Source organism: Chanodichthys erythropterus, chromosome 23 (genome assembly GCF_024489055.1).
Source record: "Chanodichthys erythropterus isolate Z2021 chromosome 23, ASM2448905v1, whole genome shotgun sequence".
Classification (NCBI taxonomy): Eukaryota; Metazoa; Chordata; class Actinopteri; order Cypriniformes; family Xenocyprididae; genus Chanodichthys; species Chanodichthys erythropterus.
This window is the reverse complement of record NC_090243.1, coordinates 23,446,895-23,472,606: the sequence shown is the minus strand read 5'-3', so window position 1 is coordinate 23,472,606 and position 25,712 is coordinate 23,446,895. Positions and strand designations below refer to the sequence as shown.

The 25,712-nt window shown below is 37.4% G+C and overlaps 2 protein-coding genes across 9 annotated transcripts in view; both read left to right on the top strand.

Annotated features, from left to right (window-relative positions):
- The first annotated feature begins 145 nt into the window (after window positions 1–145).
- Window positions 146–14,430, top strand: impa2 (inositol monophosphatase 2). 2 transcript variants are annotated; one of them, XM_067378521.1, is made up of 8 exons: window positions 146–380; window positions 1,690–1,823; window positions 9,881–9,985; window positions 10,067–10,112; window positions 10,185–10,293; window positions 11,028–11,136; window positions 11,215–11,366; window positions 13,410–14,430. In XM_067378521.1, the coding sequence occupies exons 1-8, from the start codon at window positions 321–323 to the stop codon at window positions 13,538–13,540; spliced, it is 846 nt and encodes a 281-aa protein (XP_067234622.1). In that variant the 5' UTR covers window positions 146–320; the 3' UTR covers window positions 13,541–14,430. The 2 variants fall into 2 exon arrangements, with proteins under 2 accessions (XP_067234622.1, XP_067234623.1); XM_067378522.1 differs by having other exon boundaries at window positions 11,215–11,474; window positions 13,410–13,540.
- A 2,555-nt stretch (window positions 14,431–16,985) lies between these two features.
- Window positions 16,986–25,712, top strand: part of LOC137013635 (piezo-type mechanosensitive ion channel component 2) — a 117,421-nt gene continuing 108,694 nt past the window's right edge. For all 7 annotated transcript variants that reach the window (XM_067377585.1, XM_067377579.1, XM_067377584.1 and 4 more), the window contains exon 1: window positions 16,986–17,469. In XM_067377585.1, coding sequence (XP_067233686.1) covers window positions 17,403–17,469 — 67 coding nt within the window. In that variant the 5' untranslated portion in view covers window positions 16,986–17,402. The remainder of the gene's footprint in view (window positions 17,470–25,712) is intronic.

Genomic DNA, 25,712 nt, shown 5'->3' with positions numbered 1-25,712 from the left:
TTTTTATTTTTATTTTTATTTATATACTCGTGTCTGTTGTTATCTATTGGCATAATATATTGTAGATAGATATGAAAACGTAAACAATTAAGTAATCTGAATTAAATATGCAGCGCGAGTGTCTCATGAACGCGCCGGGATCGCGGCGCGGGTGTCCGCGGGTCCTCTGATGTGTTCGGCTGATTAGAGGTCATTGATGTGTCGTTAGGCCGCGGCCGTGAGCTTCGCGCCTCGTAAACACGGAACCGGACGTCAGAGAACCGGAGAGAGAATGAGATGCGCTGAAGCGCGCTCGGATCACCGTGACGCGTCTCTTCGCAATGGAGGACTGGAGCGAGTGTTTGGATGTGGCCGTGCAGATCGCGCGCAGAGCCGGACAGGTAACGTTAACGACATTCCGCTCGTTCACGACAAACATGACCGAATAACGGCGAAGAGTGCGCGGTGACCGATAATAAACACATTTCATCAGGGATTTCCTTGTTGTTGTTTCGTTGACTCGACAGTGATAATCTTACACAAATCCTGCATTATTATCCTGTCAGTCAGCTCTGAGACTGATTCTGGATCAGTGTAAACTACAGCTCGAGGACCTGTTATTAATAACTCTGATAAAGAGACACATATCTGACTAATGTGGCCTGAGTGTGGGAAATATTCATTTAGGACAGTACATACATAATTAATATAAATTAATATTGAGAATATATAGAATTAGTCTATTATTATTATATTATTATCAATAAATGTAAATTGATATACATTATAATAACAGTAGTTTATTATTATTATTATATCATTGTTAGCTCTATAACTATTATAATTTATGTATATTTTATAATTTATTGTGATGATTATATTAATAAAACTTTATTATTACCAAACAATAAACATTATATAATATTTATATAATGTCTAATAATATTATAGTTTTCATTATTATTTTTAATTAACATTTATTTTCTATATGTGTGTGTGTGTTAATACATGTATAATATTTAAAGGGTTAGTTCGGCCAAAAAATGTAAATAATGTAATTTATTACTCACCCTCATGTCGTTTCACACCGTAAGACCTTTGTTCATCACACAAATTGAGATATTTTTGATGAAATCCGATGGATCATTTCCTCTCTCAAGATCCATTAATGTGCTAAAAACATATTTAAATCAGTTCATGTGAGTACAGTGGTTCAATATTAATATAATAACGCCACGAGAATATTTTTGGTGCGCCAAAAAAACAAAATAACGACTTATATAGTGATGGCCGATTTCAAAACACTGCTTAAGGAAGCATTATGAATCAGTGTGTCGAATCATCTTTTCGGAGCACCAAAGTCACGTGATTTCAGCAATTTGGCGGTTTGACACGCTTTATAATATTAATATTGAACCACTGTACTCACATGAACTGATTTAAATATGTTTTTAGTACATTAATGGATCTTGAGAGAGGAAATGTCATTGCTCAGGCCTCACTGAGCCATCGGATTTCATCAAAAATATCTTAATTTGTGTTCTGAAGATGAACGAAGGTCTTACGGGATGACCAGCATGATGAGAGTGAGTAATAAATGACATTATTTTAATTTTTGGCTGAACTAACCCTTTAACATGAATGAAATGAGTATTGTATGTGAGCAGTGCTCAGTGTGGGCAGCAGATGGCAGTGTTGGTGTGTGTGCAGGTGGTGGCGTGTGCGGCGCAGCAGGAGAAGCGTGTGAGCAGTAAGAGCACCCCCACAGATCTGGTGACGGAGACGGACCATCAGGTGGAGGAGCTCATCATCTCCACGCTCCGACACAGATTCCCGTCGCACAGGTCTGGAGACTCGTTCTCACGCCCTCCACGCTGTCAGCGTCACTCACTGAAATAATGATCAAAATAAACTATTAAATAATATTAGAGGCAAAAATTAAAATGATAAATGTCGCCTTGATAACCGAGATAAATATGTTTAAAGGGTTAGTTCAACCAAAAATGAAAGTTCTGTCATTAATTACTCTCCCTCATGTCGTTCCACACCCGTAAGACCTTCATTCATCTTCAGAACACAAATTAAGATATTTTTGATGAAATCCTAGAGGTTTATGACTCGTCCATAGACAGCAATATAAACACTTTCAAGCTCCAGAAAGGAACTAAAGACATCGTTAAAACAGTCATGTGACTGCAGTGGATCAACCTTAATGTGATGAAGAGACGAGAATACTTTTTGTGCTCAAAAACAAAACAAAAATAAAGACTTTATTCAACAATATCTAGTGATGTGTGATTTTAAAACACTGCATCATGAACATAGACTGTAAAAAAAAAAGAAACACTTCCGCCCAGACGACTGCGTCATCATTGATGTATTTTATATAGGCTACATTAATTATACACAATTTAAAACTCTACCTATAAAATAATAGGCTATTCTGTTTCTAGAGCAATAATATTTTTGAAAGTAGATAAACTCATTAATATGCCACTAGAAACAACTCTAAATCGTCAGAAACGGTCCTGCTATTTTAAGTAAAGTTAAACTAACATTACAGGAGATCGATTGCTGTAATTAGAGTAGGCTATCATTAGTTTTATCCTGATAATTATTATTTTATACCCATAAAAATAATTAGTAACTGCCAGATCACCTGCTTTTTCCCGACATGTTAACATTAGGTGTGTTATCTTAACTAATAACGTTTATTAATTAGCTTATAGCGTTGCCGAGGAAAGTTCAGTGATCCGTCAGATCCTGTAGGTCGGTTCAGTTTACTGCTGAACAACTTCTTTTGTCGGTGTGAAATAACACAGAAATGTAAAATTAATAGTTAGTTATATATCTTGAATCTCCCCTCGAAGCTCTGACAGTCCTCAGAGAAGCTGTCAATCACAACTGTCAATCATAGCGACACACCCCGTTTCTATAGCATCAGATTGCTAGCTAAAATCACAACAAATATCAGCGTGATAGCAACTACCTTAAATGACCAAATCCATCTATCGGAAAATTTTATTTGAAGCGTAATTTATTTTTATGTTTTGACTCAAGTCTCATTTGTTTGAATGGAGAGGGCGGGGTTTATGACCTGTACTGCATCCAGCCACCAGGGGGCGATCACGGCACACCCGTTCATGAAGCTTCACGAATCTTTTGTTTGGATTCAGTGGTTCAGAGCGTGAATCAAACTGCCAAAGTCACGTGAACTATTGAAGTTTCAAAACATTTCGAAACACTTACGACATTAAACACAATTTACTGGAAATACTACATTTAACACTAGAAGTCCCAGAGAGCAGCCATTTGGCTTTTCTACCTATAAAACCCGCAGGACAGCCGATGGGCTGGAAGGCTTTAGGCTAATATCCTTAATCAGCTGTGAACAGTTGCTTTTGTTATGTAAACAATGTGGGGCCATGCTGAGCCACTTCAAGGAAACTTGTGTTTCACTTTGCCATCTTAGGGAGAAATCAACACACATGTTTTTTTTTTTCCTTTGTTGCTGATATCTATTGATAAAAATAGTACAAAATAAAATAAAGAAACCAACCATTTGTACACATATTTACAAATAATATTAAAAAGTGAGTGAGTACATTCCAGCAATCACTCACAATTCTGGCACTGCCTGGCAATATATTATAAATACATTTTGTATATATTCATTATATATTAATCTTATATTTGAAATACATCATAAGTCCATTTTTAAAAGTGTTTGAAAGATGGGTTCAAGTGTACTACAAGTGGTAACTAAGTACATTTTTCTATACAGAGATAGTATGTTAAAAGCACATTTTAGTTCAAATTCATGGTGTCTCAAAATAGTACACTTAGATGTTCTTAAGATTATCTTAAGAAGTACTAAAGAAGAGCTTTTAGTATATTAAGTACAAAATAAGTGCACGGAAATAGAGCACTGAACATTATGGAAGTGTAAAAGTGTACTAAAATAAAGTGTATTTTACTGCACTTTTTTTTTCACCTGGGTAGACACTCCAACACTTTCCGTTTGCATTAAGATTATTTTTATTACCACACTGGCAGATATTGATCATTTTACTTAAGTAAAATGCACTTAATTTAGATCCCCCCAGGAAACAAGACTAAATATCATATATAATTTTCTCATATAGAAAATCCATCTTGATTTAAGATTTTTTTTTTTTAAATTTACTTGAAATAGGATAAAAAAATACTTAGTATGAAAAGCATTTTTGCAGTGTGAATGAGTGAGTTAACTTTTTAAACATCACTTGCACTCCCTCATTTCAGGGTTAACATATTCAGAGTTTTCACTTAACCCACTGCAAAAAATGCTGTTCTTACTTTTTTTGTCTTGTTTCTAGTCAAAATATCTTAAAGTTCTTAAATCAAGACGCATTTTCTTGACAAGTAAAAATTATTTTCTTGTTTTCAGGAAAAATAAGTCAAAATTAAGTAAGTCTTTCCTTAAAACAAGCAAAATAATCTGCCAATGGGGTAAGCAAAATAATCTTATTTCAAACCAAGAATAAGCTATATAATCTTGTTTTCAGTTTGAAATAAGATTATTTTGCTTACCCCATTGGCAGATTATTTTGCTTGTTTTAAGGAAAAAAGTACTCAATTTTGATTTATTTTTCCTGAAAACAAGAAAATAATTTGTACTTGTCAAGAAAATGCTTCTTGATTTAAGAATATTTTGACTAAAAACAAGACAAAAATTCTAAGTAAGAACAGCATTTTTTGCAGTGCCTCCTTTCTGAAACCGGCCCATGGTCAATCAAGTTCTCTGCTTTTAGCAGCCCTCCCTCCCCCACACATACAAACAAGCCACCAGCAACCATTCACACACACACACCCAACCCCCCTGCAGATTGCTCAGGTAATGACCATATTTACACATGAATTGATGCTAATGATAGCCAAAAGACTAGCCAGTTAGCATCCACTTGGCTAAAGGAGGGTTACAAATCTCTGGGACTTCTAGTGTTAAATGATCATAAGCAAGGTTGGAAATTAATGGGGGCTTGGGGCAAAAATGCTTCCAAAAATAATAATTAAAAAAACCCCTCACTGTTATGAATGCCTGTGCACATACTATCACTTTTGAAGTAGCAGCAGTTGTTTGAATGGTGGGTGGATTCATTATAAATCTTAATGAAAAACAACAACAACAAAACAGTACAAGACAAAGTCGCTTAAATATTCACGTTTACATTTCACTTTGCAATCAAATTTTCATCCGTCGTCTTGTCATTCAGAAAAGTGACTCGCAACATTGAGATGTACCGCCACCTACTGGCGGGTTTTTATTTTCAGTTTTTACTTTAATATCCAACTTTTAAAGTTTCATTTTTACATATTTCTAAATTCAAAACAATGATATTTACCACTGAGCTGCATGAAGCAGTCTATGTAAATGTGTCTAAATAACCACTTCAGATGGAGCTTCTGTGTCACTTCTGCAGTGCAAAGATGGTTTCTTTTGATTGGTAACGCTCTCATTGGGTGTTATTGTTCTGACTGAATTTATTGTTTACTATTTAAAAACAAATTTTCTATTTTAATTATGACGAAATATGATGCATACATTTAATAAGTTTAGAAAAATGTTCTTATAATGGTAAAAATGCCCCTGGAAATTAATTTAAAGGGGCAAATATCGCCCTGTAATGGGAAAGTTAGTGTCTGTTATTGATCAGAAAGTGCTGCTAAAGAAACTGTTGGCATTACACACACATTAACATCACACTGAAGGTGGAAATGGCCGTGTGTGATTTATGCTGCCTTCACGAGCATTATCGTAAATACAACTTAAATCAGACCTGTAAACTCAGAAGAGCTGAAAAAGGGTCAGCTAGATAATTGTAGGGGGTCTGGGGGAATCTTCTCCCATGAGAACATTTTTGTGATCTGAACATGTAAACGAAGCGCTCTGACAAGAACATAAATGGGAAAAACAACATTTGATTCAAGTTAAAAGAACAAAATAAAAATGATTGACACCAGGGCTAGGCATTGACAAACATTTCACAATTGGATTCGATTTCGATTCAGGAGCTTGCGATTTGACTTTGAATTGATTAGCTTTGATTCAATATTAATTAATTTGAGCCCTATCAGGTGAAGTACATGACAAATTTCCTCAAAGAAAAAAATATCTCAATAATGCTGTAAACTATACAGGAGCAACAGTACATCATTATATTGTTAAAGGTTAAAATTAATCGATTTGTAAGCTATACAATGAACATGAAGTTTTAAAAACAATGTTATAATACATTTTTAATGACTTAATTATGTTTCTACTCGTTTTTTAGCCAATATAAACATTTGAATGGTGGCTGTCATAAACCGGATTTATTCAATATTGAAGCGCATGTAAAGTACAAATATAAGGGATATGAAATAGCCTATAGTGCATAAAATGCTCCTCTAAGTTCATTTTTGTAGCTGACTAACGCGTTTTTAGACACTGAATGGATTTTCTGAGGTTTTGGGTTTTATTGACGTCTTTCCGTGGTTGAAACACTGATTGAGCGATTACACGAGACACGATACGGATTCGTTGAGTTGTACTGTATCTCTCAGCATATCTTCAGAGGTTCATTCATGTTTATTTCATGTTGTAACAATAAAGTGGAAGAGATGATCGGTTTGTGTGAGTGCAGTGGTTCAATATTAATATTATAAAGCGATAAGAATACCTTTTGTGAAAGACGTGACGTCTGTGATCTCACTCCAGTTTATGGGACAGTAGCCCATTTTCGATTCTTGTGAGGTTTATTGTGATGCTTGCCTTGACTGGAATAACCTTGGAGTTAGTGTTGTCACAATACCAAAATTTTGACTTCGCTACGATACCCAACTTCAGTATCACAATACCGATACATAAACGATACTATGGCAAAAACCTAAAACAGCAGGAAAAGTAAATAAATAACATGACAGAACTTCTTTCTTCACCAGTGTGCAGCTGGACATTCTCTATTGGAGCTTCATTGCCATGAAGTTACAGAGTTAGATTTAATATCATTTTTAAAGTTTATTATTTTCATGCTCAAGAAAATTGTAAATTATGTGCTATTATGCTTTTTATTTATTTTTTTATACATGTAAGCAGGGCTTGACATTAACTTTTTTCACTCACCAGCCACTGTGGCTAGTGGTTTTCCAAAGTAACTAGCCACTCTGCATTTTTATTGGCCACAATTTTGATGTTGGTAAATTACATTTTATGTGATTAAAGTTGACTTTCTTATGCTTAAATTACTTTGAGTCATTTTACTTGATTTAGAAGATTTAAAACACTTTCAAACTTTTATATGCAGACTGACCACCCAAATCAAGACTACATTGTATATCAGCTGGTATGTACAGGTGGGAAAGAGGTGGACAATATGAGCATGAGCTAGTATGAGAACAAGTTATTTGTGTTAGGCTATATAAAAGAACAAAGAAGAAAGTTACAAAAACAATAGTAAATTAAAATTAATCTTTTTTTCAGATACACTAGGTTTATTTAACATTTAACAGCTTTTGTTTTTTGATTAACATTAATGATGGACAGGCCTATTTAATTGGGCTGCTGAATGCATGGACGTAACTGACGCATATTCAGTTATTACCCACCTGTTTACATCCACTTAAGCCATAACCGACTGTATTCACGCGAGATACTCCACACGATGGACATTTAGACATCTGTGTGCACGTGTATTTGACTATTCAGGTGCGAGGAGAACTGATCGGGCGCAAGACAGACAGAGCGAGAGAGCGCTTCTGTTGTGTGTCATTCAGCGCAATTCCGCATATCCCTCCTTCACTAACTGCACGTAAATAACGAATTGTGTGATTGGAATTAGAGCTATAATGTAATTAGAGCAATGTTATTAAAGCATAAATTGGTTTAATATAACTGTATATTCCCTTCACATATTTGTTTTTTTTAATTAATTTTATTTTAGCAACCAGATATCACTTATTAGACACAATAATACACCTCTTTGCAGATGTCTGCTTGCATGAGTAATATAAATAACACTCATTTAATTTTTGAGAGCATAAACATAACGCTGGCATCACATTCACTAACCTGTCGCTCTTAAAATTCTCTGTACAAATCGGGATGTTTTTCAGCAAGATGCTTTTGACTCCCTTCGCTTGCGTTATTTTGTAACATCTTTTGCAGAGGGGCTTTGTGGTGTCCGTGGGCCTGCCCTGACTGTCGGCAATGTAAGCAAAATAATGCCATATGTTGCTTTGTGCATCTGCTTTCTCAAGAATTTGTGGACGGTCTGCAAGAGCACCTGTATATGCAGCCATACCTCTCGTTTCGTCACCATTGCGCAGTTGAGAGGAATAAACACGCACTCAATGTGCCTTAGGCTACGTCTACGCTAATCCGGATATATTTGAAAACGGAGTTTTCGTCTAAAAACGCTCCGCGTCCACACTATCATTTTCAAAGGTTTTCCAAAAGTTGCTCATCCACACTGAAACGTATGAAAACGCTTACATCCCCCTACTGCGCATGAGTAAAGCTTCGACCTGCGTCATTCCCGCTAGCCGTTTATTTACTTTCCGGCTCTTTGAAACTTTGAGGCAATGTCGAGGAAAGGCACTGAGTTTTTTAAATGGACCGACAGTGAGGTGGAGTTGTTGCTGCGAGTAACACAGGAGTATAAAGTGGCCAAAGCAAGCGAGAATGTAGACTGGGAGACGTGTCTTGGCTGAATTGGTCATACGACTGCATCACATGACTAAAAATGCGTCATCGTATTCAAAGATTCAAAAGCCTCCGTTTTCACAGTCCACACTACGACACGTTTTCAAATTCATCCGCTTTGGAGAGCGTTTTCCAAAAGCTATGTTTCATATGTTTTCATATGTTTCAAACGAAAACGTATTAGTGTGGACATGGCCTTAGAAGCAGCGCGCTGCCCGCACACTGCCCCCTGCTGTCGCACGTTAGGAAATACAGCTGGTACTCAAAGTACCGGTACTAATAAAATGAAGAACCGTACTGTTTCTAAAAGCAGGGTATCGCGATACCTTTCTAGTACCGGTATATCGTGCAACACTACTTGGAATATATTTATGTGATTATTCATATAACGAGGTTTGGGCCATACAGATTACGGGAGTTTCCCGGGAGAAATAGCAAAACGGGAGTGGGGCGGGGCATGAATGTGAAATACGGGAGAATCCCGGCAAAAACGGGAGGGTTGACAGGTATGCTGTAGTCACGTGACTGAGCCATTGGAGTTCATCAAAAATATCTTAATTTGTGATCTGAAGATGAACAAAGGTCTTACGGGTGTGGAACAACGAGTAATTAATGACAGAATTTTCATTTTTGGGTGAACTAACCCTTTAGGTTGATAAAATTACTAAAATTACTAAAACTAAAACTGAAAATAAATATAATAATAAAAAATAAAAAAAGAATTCAAAGCTACACAGATTTTTAAAAAATGCCAAAAACACAGATCAAAATCACTAATAAAATGTAATAAATGTATATATAAACTAATAAATGTGTATATATATATATATATATATATATATATATATATATATATATATATATATATATATATAAATTAGTTGCAAATACTTAAATGAAAATTATAAATGTTTCCTATATAAATATAATATAAAATATAAAATATAAAAATAAAAGCTAATTCAGCTTATTAATTGATAGTGTATCAGGGTATATGAACATGATAATCCATCCGTATTAATATCTAATTCTGTTGCAGCACCTCAGACGTGTTGTCCTGCTGTCTATAAAGGGCACTACAGACTGTAAACTGTTTAACGTTCCTTCATCCTTTAGTAATAACTGTTGGTATAATGGTGTGATTCAGTGTGTCACATGTTGATGTAATGTTGACGAAAGGTTTATCGGAGAGGAATCGTCGGCCGCCGGTGTGAAGTGTGAACTGACCGACAGCCCCACCTGGATCATCGACCCCATCGACGGCACCTGTAACTTCGTGCACAGGTACGATCAGCGTCTTCATGTGCTGTTTATCGTCACACACATATATTCCTCCGTTCCCAACACACGATCCTTCTCCCACAGTTTCCCCATGGTGGCGGTCAGCATCGGGTTTGCCGTGAGGAAGGAGGTAAACACTGATGAACCGGTTCAAGGTCAGAATGATTGTGTTTTCATGTGAAATAAAGTGTTTGTGCCTCAGCTGGAGTTCGGCGTGATCTACCACTGCTCCGACGGGACGCTGTACACCGCCAGGAGAGGACACGGAGCCTTCTGCAACGGAGCTCGACTGCACGTCTCCAGAGAGAGAGGTCAGCTGATCTCTGCAGTGAATCATAATCAACTTGTCAGTTTATTTGATCAAAAATACAGTAAAACCGTCAGCATGTGACGAGGAGAGGATCCCTTCACAGAAGTGTTTATTTATGAAAAACACCAATACAGTAGTTTATTTGAACAGAAAATACTCTTCAAAATAAAAGTCCTTGAACACTAAACACAGGAAATAATGACAGTAAAAACAGTGAAATATTATTCCAGTGTTTTCTATGTGAATATATAGTAAAGTGTAATTTATTCCTGTGAATTTTCAGCATCATTACTCCAGTCTTCAGTGTCACATGATCCTTCAGAAATCATTCTGATATGATGATTTGATGCTCAAGAAACATTTATGATTATTATCAATGTTGAAAACAGTTCATATTTTTGTGGAAACTGTCATACATTTTATTTGTCAGGATTCTTTAATGAATATAAAGTTAAAAAGAACAGCATTTATTTGAAACAGAAATATTTTATAACATTATAAATGTAATTATTGTCACTATTAAACTATGTAGTGTGTCCTTGATTGATAAAAAAATATATAAAAATAAATAAATAAATGACAGACTCCAAACTTTATATTTAAACATGTATTTAAATAAATAATTCATTAAAAAATATTTATGGATTTAATCTCACTTTATTGAGCGATGCCTTTGACGATTAAATCCCACCGTACAGTAAATGTTGGCGAGTGATGCGTTTCCTGTGTCGTCAGATGTGTCCAAGGCCCTCATCCTCACAGAGATCGGGGCCAAGAGAGATCCTGCAACACTGGACATCTTCCTGGGAAATATGAGGAAGATGCTGAGCGCTCCGACTCACGGGTACGCCACACTGAGCTCGAAAAGCTGCACATATAAACCGCTGTTATGTAAAGGTGACCTCTGACCTTTGACCCGCAGGGTGAGGATCATTGGCAGCTCAACTCTAGCACTGTGTCACATCGCCAGCGGGGCGGCAGAGGCGTATTATCAGTACGGCCTGCACTGCTGGGACATCGCCGCGGCCGCCGTCATCATCAGAGAGGCGGGAGGATGCGTCATCGACACCAGCGGTCAGCACAGCCGTCTCAACCAATCTCATTATTATTATTTCGTTACAAACGCTGGTGGCGTGAAACTCCTTTACTGAATGATCAAACACTGATGAACATGATGAAAATGTAAACGTTTACACAATATTTCACACATAATTTCATATTTGTATATGCATTGTAACTAACAGTCTGGTCACACGAGGATGTTTATCCTGTCGGATGTTAATATCGCTCAGTGTTTGAAGTTTCATTTGATTTGATGTTCGCTTTGATAAATCTACTCTTTATTCAAGTTCAGAATCCCTTCTGTGCCCTGCTAATGTTCTTCCAGTAACGTTAACAGAACGTTTGTTCAGAGTTATCTGGTCTTTATGTTCTCAAAACGTTAACATGAAGACATTATTTATACATCATCATGGAACTATCGTTTTTAAAGGGTTAGTTCACCCAAAAATGAAAATAATGTCATTAATTACTCACCCTCATGTCGTTCCACACCCGTAAGACCTTCGTTCATCTTCAGAATACAAATTAAGATATTTTTGATGAAATCCAATGGCTCAGTGAGGGATGAGCAATGACATTTCCTCTCTCAAGATCCATTAATGTTCTAAAAACATATTTAAATCAGTTCATGTGAGTACAGTGGTTCAATATTAATATTATAAAGCCACGAGAATATTTTTGGAGCACCAAAAAAAAAAAAAAAAAAAAAAAAAGACTTTTTAAGAATATAGTGATGGCTGATTTCAAAACACTGCTTCAGGAAGCTTCAAAGCTTTACGAATCGAATCAGTGATTCGGAGCTCCAAAGTCATGTGATTTCAGCTGTTTAGCCGTGTGATAGGAGATCCGAATCACTGATTCAAAATATAAGATTCATGAAGCTTCGAAGCAGTGTTTTGAAATCGGCCCATTTAGATATGGTTGAAAATTCATTATTTTGTTTTTTTTTTTGGCGCACCAAAAATATTCTCGTGGCTTTATAATATTAATATTGAACCACTGTACTCACATGAACTGATTTAAATATGTTTTTAGTACATTAATGGATCTTGAGAGAGGAAATGTCATTGCTCAGGCCTCACTGAGCCATTGGATTTCATCAAAAATATCTTAATTTGTGTTCTGAAGATGAATGAAGGTCTTACGGGTGTGGAACGACATGAGGGAGAGTAATTAATGACATTATTTTCATTTTTGAGTGAATTAACCCTTTAAATGTTACTGCTAGTTTTGTAACGTTCAGAGAACACTCAAGTAATGTTCATTTAATGTTTGCAAAATAAAATAAAATGGAATGTTTCCTTATTCACAAAACATTTAGAAAAGGGTCGGTTTGAACATTCAGACGAAGCGTTGTCATAACGTTAGCGAAGCGTTCTTAAAGCGTGTTTCTGTCAGCTGCACATGCTTGTGTTTGTGTGTTGGGACGGTTGTGTGAGGCGACACAAAGAGGCTTTGTTGGGACGCCCGGTTAGATCATGACCATGTGGTCGGAGAGAGACGAGGGTCCTGGGAGGAATATCACTTCCATGTAAAACCCAAAATAAAGCCAAGGACTGACCTGAACTGAGTCCACAATACAGTTCTGACATACTGTGAAATCAACAGGCTGGAGACGAGTCCTATTACACAATAATATAACAGGAAATGAGATTTTAAACATTAGAAAAAAAAAAAAAGAAAAAAAATTAAAACTCTAAAATAAAATAAAAATGATATTAAAAAATAAATAAATAACAAAATAAAATAAAAACCATAAAATAAAATAAATAACAAAATAAAATAAAATATTAAAAAAATAAGAAATCAAAATAAAACACAAAATAAAATTAAAACCCCTAAATAAAATAAATTAAATTAAAATAAAGAACTATATAAAATAATTAAAATAGAATTAAAAAATATATATATATTAAAAATAAAAAAAATAAAATAATATATAAAATATAACAAAATAAAAAATAAATAAATAAATAAAATGAAAACCCCCAAATTAAATAAAATGAAATAAAAGTATGTGAAGTAACAGTATGTGTTGGTGTGTTTGTGTCGTAGGGGGCGCTCTCGACCTCATGTCCAGACGTGTCGTGGCCGCTGGGACCCGTGAGATCGCAGACTACATCGTAAAGCAGCTGCAGCCCATAAACTACGGCCGTGACGACAGTGACCCAGACGGCCTGGCCTGAGCGCCGCCGTGACCTCTGACCCCATCCTAAGCCTTTTACCTCAGAACACACAATCCTGCCACGTTACATCTGCAGTGTCCTTTTAATGCTCTATTCACATGTTAAACATCCTAAAGTCACGGCACACGTTCTGGATAAACACCGTCATCACTGGACCCTCAACATTCACACTCTTCATCATGGAGATCATGTTAAACACTGGATTTACAGCAGGTTTGCCTTCAAACTGGAAGGATGATGATGATGATGCCAAATTCTGCAGATTTTCCATTCAAATATAAAAGTTTGATTTTACATTTTTGATCAAAGGAAAGCAGCTGGTTGTGATCAGAGAGTACAGTAGTGAAATCAGATCATTACTCAGGAATCATTTTCTCTGCAAAGATGGAAGAAAGTGTGAGCATTACCTAGGTGTCTATAAACAAACTCTGCTAAATCATTTCTTAATCAGTATTTTTATCTTGCTTTCTTTAAAACTAAGATATTAGGCCTTGTTTTAAGAGGATACATGTCGATCATGTTTTCTTATTGAACATTTATCTTGTTTTAAGCATTTTTAGATATTTTCTTTACTGGAGAACATGACGAGAATGATGTTTTTGGGCAGTTCGGAAATACAGAGATCTGATTGGCTGTTCATACTCGGTTCGATCATGTGACACAGCTGATATCATGGTCGTTATTTATTAATGAAGACATCTAACACACACACCAGATGTTTCTGAACACACACACTGCAGTTTTAACCTGTATTTGTGTTTTTCTAACGGATGATCTGTAGATCTAACAGCTGTATGAACACATGCAGGTTTGAGTTTTATAGCGGATCACTTTAATCCCTGTGAGTCAGGGCAACATTCCTCTGCTTTGACTAATTAAAGCGTACACTCCCGTCAGTGCTGTCCTGTCATCATTCTCTCAGGATTAACTCTATTCTCACACATTCGTGTGTGTGTGTGTGTGTGTGTGTGCTGCAGTTTCAGGGAGCAAAAGAAGAAGAGCTTCATCTCAAAGTAATTCAGCCTCATTAATCTAATCAGTCTGTTAATTATGCGCTGGTTCAGCTCTTCTTCATGGATGAACGTCTGCCTCGTTCCAGCAGCGCCTCACATTTGCTTTGAATTAAACTTTTCTGATGTCATTATAATGTTGGATCTCTAAAAAGTGTCCACGGTTCCAGCTGTCAGACGAATTTCAGTTTAAATTCATACGCAAGAGCTCTTGGAAATGAAATATACAGCTAAAATTGGCAACTTTTCTTCCACCTTCAGTCCAGCCACAGTCTCCAGGTGTGTGTTTAGATCCAGAAAGATCTCCAATCTTTGGAAAGACTCTCTGAGCTGTCAACTTCACTGAAACCGTGAAGAACCAACAATCACCTGCTCAGTTATGATCCTAATCACAGTCCAGCAGCTCATTCTCCTTCAGATGAGGCCAGAATGTTTGCCAATATCTACATTAGTTTGTCTCCCTCAAAATAATCCAAATATAAGATCTTATCTAACATTATGAGCACTGACAGGTGAAGAGAATAACACTGATCATCTCTTCATCACGTGGGATTATATTAGGCAGCAAGTGAACATTTTGTCCTCAAAGTTGATGCGTTAGAAGCAGGAAAAATGGGCAACCGTAAGGATTTGAGTGAGTTTGACAAGGACCAAATTGTGAGTCAGAGCATCTCCAAAACTGCAGCTCCTGTGGGGTGTTCCCGGTCTGCAGTGGTCAGTATCTCTCAACAGTGGTGAACCGGAACAGGGTCATGGGCGGCCGAGGCTCATTGAAGGCTGGCCAGTGTGGTCCGATCCAACAGACGAGCTCCTGTAGCTCAAACTGCTCCAGAAGTTAATGCTGGTTCTGATAGAAAGGTGTCAGAATACACACAGTTTGTTGCGTATGGAGCTGCAGACCAGCCCATGCTGACCCCTGTCCACCGCCGGAAGAGCAGGTTCATGGAGACGGTGTTCCCTGGAGGCTGTGGCTCTTTCAGCAGGATAATGCTCCTGCCACAAAACAGAAATGGTTCAGGAATGGTTTGAGGAGCACAACAACGAGTTTGAGGTGTTGATTGTCCTCCAAATTCCCCAGATCTCAGTCCAATGGAGCATGTGTGGGATGTGCTGAACAAACAAGTCCGATCCATGGAGGATCCACCTCACAACTTACAGGACTTAAAGGATCTGCTGCTAACATCTTGGTGCAGATACCACAGCACACCTTCAGGGGTCTAGAGGAGTCCATGCCTCGACGGATCAGGGCTGTTTTGGCAGCAACACAATATTAGGAAGGTATATATATACATATACACACAGTACAGTCCAAAAGTTTGGAACCACTAAGATTTTTAATGTTTTTAAAAGAAGTTTCGTCTGCTCACCAAGGCTACATTTATTTAATTAAAAATACAGTAAAAAACAGTAATATTGTGAAATATTATTACAATTTAAAATAAGTGATTTCTATGTGAATATATAGTAAAGTATAATTTATTCCTGTGATCAAAGCTGAATTTTCAGCATCATTACTCCAGTCTTCAGTGTCACATGATCCTTCAGAAATCATTCTAATATGCTGATCTGCTGCTCAAGAAACATTTATGATTATTTTCAATGTTGAAAACAGTTGTGTACTTTTTTTTTCAGGATTCCTTGATGAATAGAAAGTTCAAAAGAACAGCATTTATCTGAAATACAAAGCTTCTGTAGCATTATACACTACCGTTCAAAAGTTTTGGGGCCAGTAAGAATTTTGATTTTGATTTTTTTGAAAAGAAATTAAAGAAATGAATACTTTTATTCAGTAAGGATGCATTAAATCAATCAAAAGTGGCAGTAAAGACATTTATAATGTTACAAAAGATTAGATTTCAGATAAACGCTGTTCTTTTGAACTTTCTATTCATCAAATAATCCTGAAAAAAATATTGTACACAAATATTTTGTACAATTGTACACATTAAATTAACATTAATATATATATATTAAATCAAAAGTACATAATCACATTTGCATCCAATAGAAGAGCCTGTATGGCAAAAATCAGGCCTGGGGAACTCATAGTAATGTTAAAAAACCTCATAAAGTGAAATGTTCATGCCATGGGACCTTAAAGAATCTGATGTGCGACTGTAGCGCGTGACGGTCAGCAGGTGGCGCTGCAGCCACTATTACACTTTTTGTTAAAAACTTTTCAAGCTCTACAAAAAAATGCATCATGGAAAGAGATATTTATTTAAAATCATAAATGTACATTTAATAATAAAATAAAAACAAATGCAATAAATTGATATTTGGTTACAAGTAAACTTCATTTGAGTCTCTCTCTGTAATAATAACTGAGTTTAAAGCAGCAGATCTACCTGAGCTGACTGGAGCTCCTCCTCTGCTCGAGCGCTGGACGGTGGATCATGTGTCGGTTCGGCAGGGTGGTCCTTCAGGCTGTTCATTGAGGAGGAGGAAAGTGTGTCCAGATGCCAGAGAGCACAGCTGTGCCGCGTGAACGCGCGTGAGACGCTCCAGAACCGAGAAAAACGCACACGGAAAGTGGCGCATCGAGAAAACGCGTGCAACAATCGCCGAGGACTGTGAAATGTCTCGACACTCGGTTCGGAGGAGATCCAGCAAACTTGGAACGAATGATTTTGCAACTTGTTGATGTTTGGTAGGGCGCGTGAAGCCGCTGTTTACTTCTGAGCAGCACCATGACCTCTCCTGTCAACAGGTAAGAGCAGAACATCAGGAGAAGCGAGAGAAACCCGGGATTATCTGGACTCTGAAGTTTACCATGTGGACCAGACGAGACTGAAGAGAGGATCATGTGTGCCGAACCTGAACTCTTCTGATCTCACTTATTATATTGTGATATGATGGCCTCGGAGGTGGTGTGTGGACTCATCTTCAGACTCATCCTGCCCGTCTGCCTCGCCGCAGGTGACACACACACACACATTTATTTTTATTTTGAATTAAACTATATTATTTATACTCATATTTTACTTAACGATGACTATCAATATGATTGTTGATTAGCAAAATTGTAAATATGTGTATAACTGGTGTTTACTGTGGCTTATTGGATGTGTCCTATCCTGTTTTAGATTCCCATTTTTATGGCATTTTAACACTACAAAAAAATGATGTTTTTTCTCAGTATTTTTGTCTTGTTTCTTTACAATAAGGTTCATTAGTTCACTACTTTAGTTAACATGAACTAATAATGAACAATTATTCTACAGCATTTATTAATTTTAGTTAATGTTAATTTAAATATTTACTAATGCATTATTAAATTCAGAAGTTGTATTGTTAACATTAATGCACTGAGAATAACACGAACAAACGACTGTATTTACTGAGTGAAATTAACAAAGATGAATAAATACTGTAACGAATGTATTATTTAATACATTAATGTTAACCTTATTGTAAAGTGTTATTTTACATTCTTAAATCAAAATACATTTACTGGAGAAGCAAAATGACTGAAGATGCGAAACTTAAGTGAGTTTGAGCTTAAAACACGAACAAACATCTGCAGATGGAGTCAGAAAAATAAACTTTAAAATCACTTTAAAATCAGACACTGTCAGACTGAATAAATCAGCATCTAAGCATGAAGTTATTCATTAAGAGGTTAATATGATGAAGGAGCTGAGAAGTTCATGTTTGAATGTTTGAAGCTGAACGCTGCTTTCATTCATGTGATAAATGAGTAAAGTTATCAGATGTCCAGGTTTAGAAGCTGTGAAAGATCACAACACTGGACATAAAAGCCATCGATTATGATTATATTGATCAGTTATGATTGATTGATTGATTGATGGATTTATTGATTCCAACAGGCAATTAGTCAAAATGTGGCAAATTATTAACTGAACTTTATATTTGAACTCTTACATAAAAAGTTCATACTTGAATTTTTTTATTCTTGTAACATTCATTTTATTGCTATTTTTGATTGTAATGTTGGATGCATTTCCTGAAAAGCCCTGAATTACGTGCAGTTTTAATATTTCTCTCCCTGTAATATCTCTTAGCGTGTGAGATGAGTAATTCTGCGCTCGGTGTGTGTCTGACAGCGCTGGTTTTCCCCTCCGCTGTGTTGTTCAAACACTCAATCCTTCATTTTTACATTCTCAGTGTCTCTTTTGAGTGAAACGCCTTCTTCTGCTCCTCTGATAGTGTTGAATGTCCATCGAGCATCTGTTTTTACAGATAGAGAGGGCTTGAACTTCTTACGCCTCTCTAACTTCCCACGACCCGTCGGTTCTTCAGAAACACCGAACACTGTTTACTTGTGATAAAACGCCCAGCGAGTCGAGATCAGAGAGCTGAACGGTCTCCCTTCCCTTTACTGATCACAGATCTGCTCCAATCCGGATCCGTGTTCCCTGCGCTGGGAAATAGGTCGCAGAATTCTGCTGAACACTGGGTCGAATACTAAAGCAGGTGTGAGTGTCAGACTTGGTTTTTTCCATTAATTTTCTCATAAAAAGAGTTATAATCCATGAAGTAAACCTTCGAGGAGAATCACAACATTATAAACTTTGATTTGAAACAAAAAAGTATTTGAAAAAATCAGACCAAAAGACAAAACTGTGTCCAGAATGTGTGTGTGAAGTTTCAGCTCAAAATCCCCCACAGATCATTTATTAGAGCTTGTCAAATTTGCCTCTATTTGGGTGTGAGCAAAAACACGCCGTTTTTGTGTGTGTCCCTTTAAATGCAAATGAGCTGCTGCTCCAGAAGAGGGCGGAGCTTTAACAGCTCAACAACAACAAAGCTGGAGAATCTCACGCAGACAAAATGAGGAAAGTGTTCAGCCTTACATTGTTCAAACCGGAGTCGACACTGATGGAGAGACTCAGGAAGAAGTTACAACTTTTAGACGTTTCTGAATGGTTAGTGGATAAATTGATGTAGTTGCTGTGGAGTTGATTCAACTCATCCACTAGCATGTGTCGTCATGTTCATCTTTTGTGTTGAATTGATCCTCGTTTGTGAAGCAGTCCGGCGTAAAATGACGGCATGACAACAACACTCGTCTACAACAACTCTTCCTCTTCTCTAAAGCAGCCCAACATGGCCCCGCCCCCTTTGTTGTGTGTTCTCGGGGGCGGAGTTTATGTAAATTATAGGGTTAGTGATGTCACTAACCTGGGAAGAAGCTCGTTGCAGTCCTTAAAAAGCGATTTCTGTAAAGAAAATATCTCTTTTGCATTGAACTTTGAGTGTCGTAACTTTGCAGATGTTGTTTATGCTCAAACAGCAACATTACACACTAACTAAAGTTAAAGAAGTGAAATTATAATCAAGGACCTCTTCTCAAGGTAAAGGTCAAATCCTGCTCTTCTCTCAGCACAAACCATTCGCTTGAAATGATACAGCTTCTAAGAAGTCATTATTAGTCCAAATAAAGCGCTGAATGATTTAAATGTTATCAGTAACTCAAGCGTCATGAACACAGCTCTAAGTGATCTCTGTAAACACTGCACCTCCGCAGTATCAAGCTCTTGGGTGGGACGTGATTAAGGTGAACGCAGTTTTTAGGTGTACCTAAATATTTTAATTGCAGGAAATATTTTGTTTGCTCAAATACAGGAAGTAAACAACAGTTATTTACTTTTATAGGGCGATGCGATACACGAAGGTACAACCAAACCGTCCACGAAACGGCATCAGTTTGCGCAAATATTTGCGTCTGCTTCCTTTTGTACGGCTCTCCTCGTCCTTTCTAAGGTCAGAAACACCATCTACTGTGGAGTGGAAACAGGATCAAAACCTCCCACAAACGCACGCGAGAGATCCAAACTTTGCTTTATGTTGAAATATTTCTTGTGATCTGACACTTTGGACCATAACAGTGATTTAATTTGTTTATGTTCATGTGCATATATGTCTCAGGCCTCGAGTAGCCTATGAAGATCTGCTGGAGACGTCCTCGTCTCTCTGTGGTGTTTGTGCTGTTTACTGGGCTTTGGAGGAGGGTTAACCACACACTGTTTTGCTAGACAGCTGCTTCATTTGTGGCTTTGCAGAATTAAAAAGATTGTTTGGAACATTAAAGACGCTGTTGACACACTGTACACCGCCACGCTCTCATTACGGCTCTTTATTCCTCTAAATGACCCGCTGTGAGGTTACTGGACTCGAGGATTGACCCAGTGCCTTTAACTATGGTTAACTTTAGTATGGCTTGACTTTGAAAGCAAAACAGATTTGTTAGCTTAAATAAGTCAAAGTCTGAAGTCAAAACTGATCCTACACTCTTAAAAAATGCTGGGTTAAAAATAAATAACCCAAGTTGGGTTGAAAATGGACAAACCCAGCGATTGGGTTTGATTTTTTATTTAACTCAACTATTGTTTAAAATGAACCCAAAATATGCTGGAAATTAAAAAAATAGACACATAATTACTAGAGGCAACAAAAATAATCAAAAGGTGAACATTTATTAATAAGCAATTCAACAAATGTTTGTTTAATTATTATTCAATAAACATATTAATAAATGTTAATTTCCAACATATTTTGGGTTCATTTTAAGCAACAATACAGTAATTGTTAATCAATAGTTGAGTTAAATAAAACTACCCAGCAGTTTGAGCAAACATTTAACCCAACCCAACCCAATACAACTTGGTTTGTTTTTAACCCAGCATTTGCCATTTTTAGACTGTAAATACTTTGAAAATATGATTTTTCCATACAGATAATTTTAGTTACTAGCCAAATATCTACTAGGCTACTTTTATCAAACTCATAATCTAGTCTCTATTCTGATAAAATACAACCCAGGAGAATCGAGTCTGTGACGCGACTCAGTATTGGCCGGCTCCTGCGTCAGCGTCACTCGCATTCGTCGTGATGATCACATGATCAGCTTTGGCCAATACTGAGCCGGCATTCGGACGTAAACACAGAAGCATTCGCTGTGTTACTGCGTCACCTGCGTAAGATAATGATGGAAGAGATTGTTGAATAAAGTGGTTATTTTTGTTTTGTTTTTGCGCACAAAAAGTATTCTCGTCTCTTCATCACATTAAGGTTGATCCACTGCAGTCACATGACTGTTTTAACAATGTCTTTAGTACCTTTCTGGAGCTTGAAAGTGTTGATTATATTGCTGTCCATGAATGAGTCTCGGATTTCATCAAAAATATCTTAAATTGTGTTCTGAAGATCAACGAAGGTCTTACGGCTCATGAGGGAGAGTAATTAATGACAAATTTCAGTTTGGGGTGAACTAACCCTTTAAAGACCAGGTAACTTTGAATGAACGTTCATATAACGTTACTGGCTTCTTTGAGAGAACGTTGCCAGAATGTTCTCTCAAAGTTCTGAGAATATTCTCTGTTATCTCATGCAAAAATGGCTGGATTTCACCAGTAATGTGACCGCACCTTCATTCCGTCTTCAACACCTCTCCTGCAGCACACTGCCGTCTGTCCGTCAGCAGCCACCCAGGGCCTACATTTACAGATGATGGCATAGAAAGCGTTTTGAGTCATGCTCCATTTAGCCACGGCTTAGTCAGACTCCACGGCTTCACTAGCGCTTTGTCTGGTGTCTCTGAGCTCTTTGTGTCTTATTCCAGGCAGGGTGCCACCCGAGACAGGAGACAAAAGCTCTCCGGATTAGAGGAACCAATGGAAGAACTCAAAAAGTCATGAAGAATTTGCAAAACATCAATGATAGCCGCATGTCTTCTGCTTGTAGTACAGTACTTTATCCTCCATTGAACAGAAGTTTTAGTTCTGCGTGAGCTCGTCCAGACAGTACGACTGTAAATGTTAATGATGTCTTGAAGGAGACGGTGGAGATTTCAACTCAAGGCCTGTGCTGAACCGTCATCCTCTTATGTTTTAATGTAGGCCATTTGTCCCAATATAGATCACATATCAAAGCTGCTTGTAGAATAACTGTGTTTTAAAGCTTTCCATGTCATATTCATGACCAGATCGCTCACATGGCTGTGTTTAATCAGGCTCTACATCATATATATGATGCCATATTTCATTTCCAGAGAGAGTCATCATACGCAGGGTGGTTTGAAATGGTCCAAAGCCAATTTTATATTAAATACGTTTTGATCACCCATGTGTTCCTTCTGGGTGTTGCTTTTTCTTCTCGTGCTACATAGTGGGACTATTCATACGGGTTTTATCTTAAACGTTTCCTGTCTGTAATCTGACAGCTCACCCTCTGAAATACATTCGACTACCTGAAAGGACCTTTTGTGCAACATTGGCCGACCAAAAACTAAATTCAGACTTTTTCTCACCCCAGCAATTAAAGCGAAGCTGCCAGCAACGGTCCCGCTGTACATCACACCTCAGAGGACCGCTGTTCATGAAGAATAAAGAGCGCGCCATTGTTGCTCCAGCCAACTTCACGCAGGAGTTCTTTCGGTCGTCGGCCCGGTTCGGTCTGGCGCTGAAACATCTGAGGGTCTTACAAAAGCTTTTGAAATCATACACTGTAAAAAATACCAGGTTAAAACGACCCAATCGCTGTATTGAAACGACCCAATCGCTGGGATGAAACGACCCAATCGCTGGGATAAAACAACCCAATCGCTGGGTCAAAACAACCCAATCACTGGGATAAAACAACCCAATCGCTGGGATGAAACGACCCAATCGCTGGAATGAAATGACCCAATCGCTGGGATGAAACGACCCAATCGCTGGGATAAAACAACCCAATCGCTGGGTCAAAACAACCCCATCGCTGGGTCAAAACAACCCAATCGCTGGGATAAAACAACCCAATCGCTGGGATAAAACAACCCAATCGCTGGGATGAAACGACCCAATTGCTGGGATGAAACGACCCAATCGCTGGGTCAAAACATCCCAATCGCTGGGTCAAAACAACCCAATCGCTGGGATAAAACAACCCAATCGCTGGAATGAAATGACCCAAACGCTGGGATGAAACGACCCAATCGCTGGGTCAAAACAACCCAATCGCTGGGTCAAAACAACCCAATCGCTGTTTAGCTTGAGAGACAGTAATTACGACCTTAGAGGGATATATATGTTTAATATACCATATTGTAGAACCAATTTAAGAAGAAACTGTCCATCAAATAAAGGTGTTCTGCTTTGGAATAGTTTCCCTGATGAGTTAAAAAAGGCTATTTCATTAACACAGTTTAAAATACTTTATAAAGGATTGGTAATGAAAAGATATACTGAATAGTGATGATAATGTTAGTAGTAGCAGTGATGATAATAACAACAATAATAATAATAATATTGTATGTTCTTCTAAATATATATTGAGAATATTTTATATTGTTATATTGATGTCAATTAATATGTTAGTGCTGCTTGTGTGGAGTTAAGGGTAGGCATGATAAGCTTTAGCTTCAGCCTACACCTTTTGGTCAATAAGAGTGTAAACATCTTGTTTTTTTCTTTTTTTTCCCTTTTTTTTTTTTTTTTCCTTTTTTGAATGATCTTGTAATTATTTTGATTTGTAAGGTTATGTATGTGTACATGCATATGCATAATTGTATGTATCTGTAAGTTTTATGTTTTCCTGTGCAAAAGGGAATTTTGCTTGTTGACCAAAAAATAATAATAATAAAAAAAAAAAAAAATAAAACAACCCAATCGCTGGGATGAAACGACCCAATTGCTGGGATGAAACGACCCAATCGCTGGGTCAAAACATCCCAATCGCTGGGTTAAAACAACTCCACCTCTAGTATAAAACATCCCAATCGCTAGGATAAAACAATCCAATCGCTGGATTAAAACAACCCAATCGCTGGGATGAAACGACCCAATCGCTGGGTTTAAAACAACCCAATTGCTGGGTCAAAACATCCCAATCGCTGGGTTAAAACAACTCAACCTCTAGTATAAAACGACCAAATCGCTGGGATGAAACGACCCAATCGCTGGGATGAAACGACCCAATCGTTGGATCAAAACAACCCAATCGCTGGGTTGAAATGACCCAATCGCTGGGATGAAACATCCCAATCACTGGGTTAAAACAACTCAACCTCTAGTATAAAACAACTCAATCGCTGGATTAAAACAACCCATTCAAATTGACATTGATCCCAGTCAAATAAGTTGCAAAGTTATTCTAACATGGGAATTTGCCATATGTTACGGCAATAAAGCTATTTTAAATAGTATTTTAACATTGTTTTATGCATGCAGAACTCCTATTAATTGACAGACTGCACTAAATATTTGTCATTTTTAAAATTATTTTGTTGCACGGAAGCACTTTTAGAAGAGGTGTGTGTGTGTCTGTGTGTGTGTGTGTGTGTGTGTGATTTTATACAAATGGACTATTTTGAAACAGGTTTTCAAAATCCCATTGGTTAGAAACACAGATGGCCCCGCCCCAAACTCACGCCATTGGTTGATTCGCTGTTGCCGTGTCAGGCTGGTTGGATTAGCAAACGGAAATGTTTGATAGTGCCACAGTGTGATCAGTGTCTCTGCAGATTAAATTAGAATATGAGATCATATAACAAAAAGGCAATTAACATCACTTGTATATTTTCACATCAGTTTTGACAAGAAAAGTTCATATTATCTGCACTCTCCAGGTTAACTCATGTTCACCTGTCAGATGCTGTGGTGTCTGTGACGTCACGTCGCTCTGTTGGCGGGAGCAGGTCGGACAGCTGCTGTGTTTGTGGGCGTGTGTGAAGTGACGAGCGGACGCTGAAGGTTACTGCTGCCGCTCTGAATGAAGTGTGAAAGCTTTAGTTGAGAGCGTTCATCTGCAGACAAAACAAACACGCTAGAACCTTCGCTGACAACACCGCTCAGACAAAACGGGGCTAAATGATCACTTTTGGTAGCTTTACCACACGATTGCATGATCTGTGCGTGAACGTTCAGGGATTTACAACGCAAAACTTTTTTTTCTGTAAAATATGCAAACATACTTAAAACAAGAAAAATCACTCTGCACGAGATACTGAGGCTTGTTTTCAGTTAATGCATTTCTTTTATTAGCTCTTGGCACAACCACAGTAGTTTAAACGATCATTATGCCTATCCTGTGGAGTTCCTGTGATTTAATTTGTCGTCTTTTAATGCGAATGAATCAGTTATCATGCAGTGTTTCTCTTCTGCTCACACTCTCATTATGCTTTCTCATAAGTGCGATGACTCGGGTTATTCAGTGAGCCT